General features: G+C 39.9%; 2 protein-coding genes across 4 annotated transcripts in view; one reads left to right on the forward strand and one right to left on the reverse strand.

Moving 5' to 3' along the window:
* Nucleotides 1–2,940, forward strand: part of LOC138041886 (WD repeat-containing protein 7-like) — a 31,223-nt gene extending 28,283 nt beyond the window's left edge. Inside the window, exons 27-28 of one of the 3 annotated variants that reach the window (XR_011130889.1) lie at nucleotides 900–1,119; nucleotides 1,187–1,309. Coding sequence is in view for 2 of the 3 variants with exons in the window: in XM_068887566.1 (XP_068743667.1) it covers nucleotides 900–1,004; nucleotides 1,420–1,602 (288 nt within the window). In the remaining variant the exon portion in view is untranslated. Of the gene's footprint in view, nucleotides 1–899; nucleotides 1,120–1,186; nucleotides 1,310–1,419 lie in introns of those variants that run through there. The other 2 variants (XM_068887566.1, XM_068887564.1) reach the window with 2 other exon arrangements.
* An 867-nt stretch (nucleotides 2,941–3,807) lies between these two features.
* LOC138041887 (leucine-rich melanocyte differentiation-associated protein-like) overlaps nucleotides 3,808–10,000 on the reverse strand; it is a 14,636-nt gene continuing 8,443 nt past the window's right edge. Inside the window, exons 4-5 of the mRNA XM_068887567.1 lie at nucleotides 7,497–7,644; nucleotides 3,808–4,603 (exon numbers count right to left, since the gene is read on the reverse strand). Coding sequence (XP_068743668.1) covers nucleotides 4,586–4,603; nucleotides 7,497–7,644 — 166 coding nt within the window. The 3' untranslated portion in view covers nucleotides 3,808–4,585. The remainder of the gene's footprint in view (nucleotides 4,604–7,496; nucleotides 7,645–10,000) is intronic.

The following is a 10,000-nucleotide window of genomic DNA, read 5'->3' on the forward strand; positions in this document are numbered from 1 at the left end:
AATCTACATCACTGTGGTACCAAACAATTATATGGTACCATGTGAAACAAGAATTATTGCCTAACAAAATGTTGTGAAGAAATTGGTCACCTTAGCAACAGGGAAATGCTTTAAATCTCGAAACTCGGTGGCCCTTTTTTATTGCATGAAAAAAATAATAACAGGCTGGTCTGAAACTTTTTGCAAAGTTTACAAAATTTGCTGGGTCTGATTTAGAGCTACTTTGACAGTCGGAAATTTTAAGGTGACTCGGAATTCACTCACAGTCAAGAGTTTTTTTTCTTTACTTCGCGATCGTTGAGTGGTATCCTTGCCTGTTCATTACTTTCCGGCGATACAAAAATTGGGTTCACCGAGTTCGTTTTTGAGATATAAGCGCGTTCAAACAAAATATAGGGGGTTTTTAGATAGCTCACTTTCCAGTTGCTATATAGTGACCTGTTACGTCACAATGGTGAGTGCCTTTTCTGGTAAGGAAATATGCGTGTTTCAAATGGTATCATAGCATTGCCGTTATGTGAAAGTTTCTTATGAAATGTTTGAAACATTTTTGGCCAAATAACAGTATGCTACCGATAAATACAATTTACAGTTAATCAGGCTAGGCTCTGAAAAAGTGCTCAGAATGCAGATCAGTTGATTTATATCTTCTAGTTATTCTGAGCACTCTAACATTCTACACAATTATGCGATTTCGCAAGCCATTACACCAACTCATTCCACTTTCTGCCAACGTCATGACATCCTGCAACGGACGTCAAACAATATGTTTTTGTGCATTCCTCAGGAGAAACACGTCGGTGTCACCATTTTCGTCGCTGGAACTCGAGAATAACTGTAATGTTTACCATAAGACAATGTGGGCTTCTTAGTTAAGATATGGTGATTTCTCGTTTTAGATGCTACCAGCTCACTCGTCTCAAGTGACAGCTCTGTCGTTTTCGCCTGATGATCGGGCCTTGGCTTCGTACAGCTTCGGTGATTCGAAAATCCATTTCTGGCAGGTAGATTGAATTAGACTGTAAATAATGATGAACGTTACCTTTCTACCTGCTTCCTCTCTGTCCTTTTGTTTCCTCCTTTTTTTCCTTGTCATTAGCCGTTCGAAACTCAAATACAATTGTTTGGTTTTATCAACGGAGTTGATAATGTAAATTGGCCACCGTACAGAGATTCTAAAAGCTACATTGGTTGAGTTAAATGTCAATCCTGGGCATCTAACGAGTTATGTTAAGCTTCATTTTCTAGATCTCAGCACAATTTTGGTAACGACTTAAAAAGTGGCGTGGTAAAAATTGTCTGATATGGGGAGTAATTTTCGCCATGGGATTTGTTACCCCGTCAGTTTTTTTCGGCTAGAATGATATCTGCATGATTTGCTATGCTCTTCCCTTATTATTATTTTTTTTTCATTAACAGACAGGTTCGTCGTTGTTTGGCATGCTGGGATCATCCCTGAAATGTGTGCGATCCTACACCAATTCTTCTCCTTCTCCCAAAATGTCCCCTTCTCTGCTGAAGCTTATCCGTCTGGTTTGGATTAATCACAAGAATGTCATTTTACTAATGGCGGATGGAACCGAATACAAGTATACTGTATAACAATCTGCGGCGTCGTGATCAACCTTCGCTTACTCCTTGCGTTGGAGTGGAGATGGGACTACATGTACGGCAGTTCTTCTGTTTCTTCTGTTCCTTCTTCCCGCAGCACGAAGAAGTATGACTGACTTGCGTTGGTTGGACTTTGAATTTAAGCCCCGAACTACTCTTGTCACTTCTAAACATCCTTAATGCAATCGGTTGTCAGATATTTTCTGACCGTTATTGAGAAGTTCCAGTGTGGATCGATCTTGATACAGCAAACGCTTAGTAATCTTCGTTAAATGTGTTGGGACCCTTGTCCTGAATTTTCTCCTGTCTATGCGCACTAAAACGTCACTAGCTTTACCTACAAGCCTAAAAGCCAGCCAGCAAGAGACGAGCCTATCAAGTCGATATTAAATTGGGTAGTAGCTTGCATTGGTATGGAGGCAAATGTAGATAACTTGCAGCCATTTTATGTCACTCGAGTCGCGGCTTGTTGCAGTCGTTTTGTCCCGCAATCGAGAGAAACAGCTGAGAGAGGCTTGGGGAAGGCAATGGCAGCATTTTCGGAGACTGCGTTTCTGGTTCTCTCTCCCGACTTCCCCAAGCCTCTCCCGATTGCGTGAGAAAACACTATTGAGTGAAGTAACGGACAACTCGACCGACAGAGAAGGGATTGCTAGCAGTATGTAAAGTACTGGCGGCGAAAAAAATTATTTGCGAGTGGTCATTCTCGGCTATTAAATTTCAAGCGTTCTGATTGGCTCACTCAATCGCGGTTATATGCTTTTATTAAATTTCAACCTCAGTTAATGCATTTCTCGTGCTGTGATTGGCTCACTCAATCTCGGTTATCAGCTCATATACCTCAGTTTGACCTTATGGCAAATGATTCCGCTAAGCGTTGCTAAGCTAAAGTTTTTTTCGCCGGAAAGCGAAATTTCTCTCTGAATAAAGCAAAAAAAAACCCGTTTTTGTGGAAAGTTTGGATCAATTTTGACGTTTAGAATTACGCGAAAAGGTAAGAAATGTTTTTGTGATGAGCCTGCGTCTGTCTGACCACCAGATATTACACAACATCGCATCTTCATCAAATTTTTTCGATTTCGCTAGGATTCTCTTGCTTTTTTCGCTCGCATTTCGTACTGTACAGGCCCGTAAATGATTCCCCGACCGGAAATGATCTTAATAAATGATACTCCAAAAAATCCATAATGGTGTGGACTCCTTGAAAAGTCCATGGATATACGAGGAAACTACAAAATCCTCTGGCATAAAGCAACAGTATAAACCAGTAAACATCCTGTACGAAATAGCCAAATTAGCTTGCATATTTTTGGGCAAAAAATAAAGAAAATGAAAAAGAAAGGAATCATTTAGGACCGATTTTTGGCGCATGCGACCAGGGTAACGACAGGTCTGCCACACGACTAACGATTGTCACAACGTTTTAAAACACGTTTTAAAATGCTGCCACATTTTTTCTGACGCACACAACAATCGTAAACGTGTTGTAGGCCTGTCGTAAGCTTGTCGCATGCAACAAAAATCGTACCGTGTAAATCTGCCCTTATGGTGCTTACACCACATTGTCGAAATGCACAAAACTTTTGATGCGCCAGTGTCGAAGGTTATGACACCTTGAGATTTATATTCTTTCATTTCAAAATACATTATCGTTCACAATTCGCTCTTGCTTTGAAATTTCAAGTCTGTTTTACAAATTTTAGATAAGCTTTATACGATTTATAGTCTTTGTCCGAGAAGACTTGAAAGTCTTAACCATTTGCGGATGTAATTACAAAGGCAGCACTTTCTCCTCAGTTATTTTAAGACCCTGAGTGTTGGTCCGGCCGGAGTCGAACTCAAGACCTCCCTCATGACAGCACGATGCTCAACCAACTGAGCCACCGGTGTGCGGTAGGAAGACGGAAGACGGTACAAATTTGGGCAATCTGTCCGCGGTGGGAAGAGGAAGACGGGGTCAGTGGAGTTCAGCATCCATAAAAGGTTACGGAAGCCACGAACAGGTCAAGTAAGATGGACATCAATTTTAAGCGAAGATTTTCCCAAAACCGGAAGTTATAAGAAGTTGATCCAGGCCAACTGCACAAAGCAATTCATTTGTTACGAGGCAAGTTTAAAAAAATGGAATCACCGAAGAAATTAATAACTCGTGCCTTCTTGCGTATTCCGAAAAACCAAGAAACACAAAATGTCCAACACTTTCAAATGACGTTCTCTATTCGCATCAATGGGCAAGCTTTGGTACTGCGCAAATTTTTCATTTTGCTTCACAGGAAAAGAAGAGAGTCACCTCATCCTGACCAGAGGACTGGGAGAAACGTACTTTTGCTGCATAAAGTTTAACTCTTTCTTTGAATGTGTCGAAAACAAAGACCCTCCTGAAAAAATAAATTTTCAAACAGAAAATAGAAAGAAAATAGAAAAACAAATTTCTTTTTGTTTAAAATGGCCTCTGAGCAATGTCAAGAGAATTTCTCGAGAGGTCTTCATTTTTAACACACCCAAAATCCCTATGGGTCTTCGTCTTGCATGGTATTCGCTTTCCACACACCAATAAAAATCTCTTTGTGCTCTAGTATACATTTAAAGTATTCCCTTTCTTCTGCAAAAGGGAGTTATCTGTTTGTATGCGTGAGTAAAATGTTGCTGTTGCAAATATTTAAGAAAAGGAAAATTGAAACCAATTTATGTATCAAATCCCCAAGACGTCTCTCTGCTAATACAAATTGAAGCAAATTCTCTCCCCCGTCCATATTAAACTTCACGGTTAATTTTTAAAGCTTCTGTATGCAATCCCAACAAAGCGTCTTTGAACCAAGTCCATTTCCAGGAGCCAGCTACTTGTCGATTTGCCTTCAGCCAGCGTCACAAATTCAAGGCTTGGCACCATCCAAGGTGGACAGCAGTAATTTCAGCGCCAGGAAAATGTTTGAAAAAGCAGGCTCGACTCAGTAGAAGAACGGGATTGTCTTTCTTATGTTGCACGCTTTTGCTGAAAATGTGAAAACAAGGTGAACATTCGAATTAACTATGAGATGGTGATGTGAAGTGCTATTTTCTACCCATGTAACTTGACCATGTGAGCGTAAGCCCTACTGATGGAAATAGGTTCACTCAAGGACAGAGAAAAACAGCGCGCGGGCGTTGGTTTGCGACTCGCAGTTTCAGCCATTTCAGCCAGTGTTCGTTCGTTTCAACGATTTAGAGCAAAAGAGAGACTGGTCACAGTCTACAAGCAGGCTCTCTCCGCGTGTTATCAACTGCGATTCAAACTTCCTTTCATAGGTTAATCAAAGCACGCACACTTCTTGAGCAGTGCGTGCTTTCTTTTTCGACGCAACCATGCGTTTTTTAAAGAATCCCACCAGATGAAACTTGCAAATCCAATTCTACCTCCTTTTTGCCTCAGTCTTTCATTTGATTTCTTTGTTGATGCCTTTCATCTTGTGCCAACGGAACTTTTCAAAAATCTAATAGACCATATTCGTATTCTCAGTATTGGACTGGAACTAGCTTGCAATGGAGGCTAATGCGGGGGGAATATATTAAAAAGTATTTGCATTTGACACTATTTCCCCGCATTAGCCTCCATTGCAAGTTAGTTCCAGTCCAATACCGAGAATACGAATATGGTACACTACCGTGAATGAGGGCCTTAGGTATCACATGATAATGTGCCGGGAAAATTTTCTCCATTCTCATTGGCTAAGAAAAGCGCAGCTTTCAGGTAAAACAGTGCAAAAAAGAGTAGTTTAGTGAAAAACGAAGTAACAAACAAAGATTTGTGATTTAAGGAGGCTCGGAATAGTTTATCCTTTTTTCAAACAAATAGATATATTCTGTCCTTAGAGTTAGGGTAATCATATCAACTGAAGACGAAATTTGGCCAGGATAATAAGTACCCATCGTAGATTTTCCACATTATATTTTCCTCCAAAATAACGTTACCATGGCAACGATATAAGGCATTTCTTTGAGCCTTAAAATCAAGATATATTAGGGCCGCTTATACGAGAGAAAATAAGCCGCGGCTTACTCTGGCCGCGGCGTACATAATACGCGAAAGGAACTATTTTTACGAGTTTAAACTCCCCGGCCAGGATAAGCTGCGGCTTGAGAAAGCCATGAACGCAGATTTTGTACCATTTATACGGGGTGTTCGCGCCTTATGTAAGCCGCAGCCAGAGTAAGCCGCGGCTTATTTTCTCTCGTATAAACGGCCCTACTGTCTTTTTTGAAGAAACGGGAGGGTGAAATCTTCCCATTTAGCGTTACCAGATAATGTTAGAAATGATATCTAAAACATTTAAAATTTAACCAGTTTTTCGGAAAAATCAGTTTTTTGGAAATGTATCTTTTTTTCTTATCTACAGAATTTTTTTTTTAATTTGAAAGACAAACGTTTTAAATTAATCTAAGCTAAAAAATTCACCTCCCGGAAGCAGAGGTCGAACGGTTAAGTTGCAAAATAAGGAAAAATGAGGGGATTACAAGATCAGCATTCACGCATGCGTCACCCGCTCATTCGAGTTCACGTGGAGCTTAGAGCCAACACAAACGGATTTAAGTGACCATTAAACCGTTTGTGTAGAATTTTCGTAGTCTTCGTGAATAGGATATGTCTAAGGTGATTCCTTAGTAATAGAAGTGGTCGTAAGATTTTCTTTAAATTTTTCTCAATTGTTCCCTACATTATGGTGACTCGAAATGTGCAATAAAAAAATTGGTCACCAAGCTCGTTTGCAAGATACAACTTGCTCAAGTTACTCAATTAATAATTGCGACTTCACCTATCAAGGACAAGTTTGTTCCATCGGTTCATGCTACGTTTTGCAGGATCAGGAAGCACAGCTTTGACGTAATTCTTGAAATACCAAAACAGGTGTATTGTATTGTTCAAAAGGAATAATTTAATGTTTGTTTTATGGCACAGGCACACGTCTTCAAAAGGCACTGACTACAAATATTCCTCGGGTGCGTGATCTCGAGGAGACAATTTTGTGTCCACGAGTGATGGCTACGAATACTCTTTTCCCTGTAACTTTTCTTTTCTGACGTTAATTAATTTTTTTTCACATCACAAAGAGGAGGAGTAAGAGAATAAAATTATGCCAAAAAAAGATAGGTCACCAACCTCGTTTTGAAGAAAACAGAAAGCAAACCAAGCACGACCCCTCGACAACACGGGCGTTTTCCATTTATCAAGAAATTCCGGAAATTCCGGTTGGGATGTAAATGGGACACGTGTTTTTGGTTCGTTCCACTGGAAAATTTCCGGAATAAACGCAACTTCTGAAAAGGTAGTCCTGTTTTCCCGTTGGAAACTTTCCGATGGAAATGTGTGTTCCATTTACAACTTTCGAAAGGTCTTACCACTTCCAGGCTATTCACGGCCACATTTTTAAATTTTGGCGCGTAGAATCGCAATCACTGGGCGGCGAACGGACCTGAGTTAAATGGAACACGTTTTTCACCCGATGGAAATTTCCACCGAAATTTCCGGAAATGTTTTGTAAATGGAAAACGCCCGTGCACGTCTCCCCAAGGTGCGGCTTCACTTTCACTCTCGGACTGAAATGACACTTAAGCATCATCAAGGCTATCACTCGACTTTTTGTTTTGCGAGAGTTTAAATAGTTTCCCGTTTTGCTCTTTACTGTTGTGCTCTGAAAACGGCCATTCTTCTTTCTAGAGAGCTTTCCCGCACAAAAGTTCACCATTTTGAAATGTCTTTGTCCACGTTCGACCACAAATTTTTTTGGTCGTCCTAATTTACTTCAAATTGCACTCTAAATCGCTTGATTGTAACCTTTACAAATACCTGAGGTGTTCGATAATTGGTTATAATAAATTGAGGGTTAAACATAAAATGAGTTTTATCTGACCTTTTCTTTGTGTTTCTTGCTGGGTCTCTTTGAACTCACAGAAAGTCTTCTGTTTCCATAAACTTTCCTTGCCTCCTCCCTCTCCTCTGCAGTTATGGTGTGATCATCTAACACGATTAGGCTTGGAAGATGACTGATAACATAACACCTGAAATTAAAGGCACAGTGTGCGTCTAGTAACACCATAAAAGAGCATTGATCCACTTTGTCAAGTAATTATCCATGCTGCCTATTAATTTTCACCCAGGCAAGTAAATACGGTGTACTGATTCAACTAAAAGCCTTATGCACCTGTCACTGTAAACCCCCACCCCGAGGAAACATGGGGCATTAGCCAAAAAGCAAAACCAAACAAGTATAATGCACTACATACGGGGGACATATTTGTGGGTCTATAAAATCCCGACCAAAATGAGGATAATCCCCCACATAAAGGGGACAAAAAAACTCCTTGCCTAAACCCGCAGTATTACTTTCAGAAGTGTGATTGACATTTATTTTTGAATACTTCAACGCTTGGTCAACACATTTTCACATGGAAAAAGTGCCAATTTTTCTAGCTTCATTCAGGACACATCACCATAAAAGGAGACAAAGCAGTCCGTTATGTCTTCAACTTTTCCGGCAGGAAATGTACTCTGGAAATGACTTAAAGACTCTACAGATTTCATCAATTTCATTGGTGAGACGAAAATAGGAAAACGAACTTTTTCCTTGTATTGATGGACGTCCAAAGTCTATATATATGGGTTATTGACCAAGCTTGTTCGGTCAAGATGGCTGGATATTGGCTAAGTTCTTTTTTTTGCGTGACTGTCTGTGGACCGAGACGAAGTCGAGGTCCATAAACACGCAAAAAAAGAACGAGGCCAATATTCAGCCATCTTGACCGAACAAGCTTGGTCAATAAAGGATTTATTACATGGGATAAAACACCAAAAAATGATATTTGATCTTGCGGGACCAAGCGAGTAATCCCGAGTGGGCAGTATAGCTCTATCTTGTCCGCTCGAGCAGCTAATCACAGCGCGGGATTTGGTTCATTTTGCCCGCTCACGGAACTATTCATATAATAAACAAATATACCACAGGAAGAGGAATCACTACATCATACAAAGCATACGAAAAAGTCCACCAAAATTACCCTCCAATCTCCACAAACTCTACCAAAGAAATGCTACAAATTCATGGTACCGCCATGTGACAGTGACAGGTGCATTAAATCAATGCATGACATGTCTAAGCTCCTTGCAAAGGATAAGACTTCTCAAAAAGAGATTCTTATCAGCTAGAAAAATATAGGGCCAAAGATCTTTTTAGGAATAAAATCTTCCTTTCAGAATTTGATCGGCGGGTCTAAAACACAGGTCGCGTTCCACAGGTCACTCGTTGCAGGTCATTGTTTTACCTTCTTGAAAGTAACCCAAAACCCTCAATTTGGCTAACCCTAGGCCTAAAAACCAACCTTAGGCCTAGGGTTAGCCAAATTGAGGGTTTTCGTTACTTTCCAAAACATAAAACAATGACCTGCAACGAGTGACCTGTGGAATGTGAACTGTGTTTTAGACCCGCCGGAATTTGATAGCTGATAATAGACGAGGTTACGCTCTTGAGTGCATCATGGGTAATCAGGGCAAGATGGAGAGCAATTCAAAGGTTTGTTATTGTATTAGGAAGTTCAAAACGATAAAAAGTATTCATGATATGCAATTTTGGGTTTTTTATTTCCCAAAACAGAAGGTGCAGTAGAATAAATTTGGAGAGAATGGCTATTGTAGAAATTATCTTATTAAAAAGTTTCTGCCATACATTTCCTGTAATTCCAAAGGCACAAAATTACAGAGAACGTATGGAGACAAAAAAAAGCAATATTTAGGAATTCCAAAGAATGGATACCAGTTCATTTCAGTTGTGAACATGAACCTATTTGTTTGGTTTATGAAGGCGAAAGTCTATAAAATGGATTCATGTACAGTATATTTTGCTTTGAATTTCCCGCCATGTTGCCCTGATAATCCTTTCACAGAGCAATTTTTCGAAGTAGTGAATCCTTTCACTGATATTTCAAGTGAGGAAATTTATAATTTTTTGGAAAGAAAAATGTTATAATGTTTCAATCTTTTTCTAACAGATATTTAACTCACGCATCTGGTTGGGTTCCCTGGACAAATTGGCAGCTGAGTGTAATATTGGAGAGGGGAGATTGGCCTCCTCACGGGGCAGGAAAGGCAGAAATGAATCTCCTAACAAAGCCAGCAGGGAGATTAAGCTAAATAAGGTCCTAACATTTTACGAATGGTTACACATGCCAATGAACTGAAAAACTTGTGGCCCTCAGTGTGCAACTTTTGGCAAAGCATGCAAAGATCAAAGCAATTGAACTTGTTCTCTGTGGTCTTTAAACCTCTCTGGATGTGTTTATGTCACTTCATGCTACTGCTGTGGCAGTAAAAAATAAGATAATAAGACCAGTCTTTAACCAAAACTCTGAGTGTCTGCACATA

Source organism: Montipora capricornis, chromosome 3 (assembly GCF_036669925.1).
Source record: "Montipora capricornis isolate CH-2021 chromosome 3, ASM3666992v2, whole genome shotgun sequence".
NCBI lineage: Eukaryota > Metazoa > Cnidaria > Anthozoa > Scleractinia > Acroporidae > Montipora > Montipora capricornis.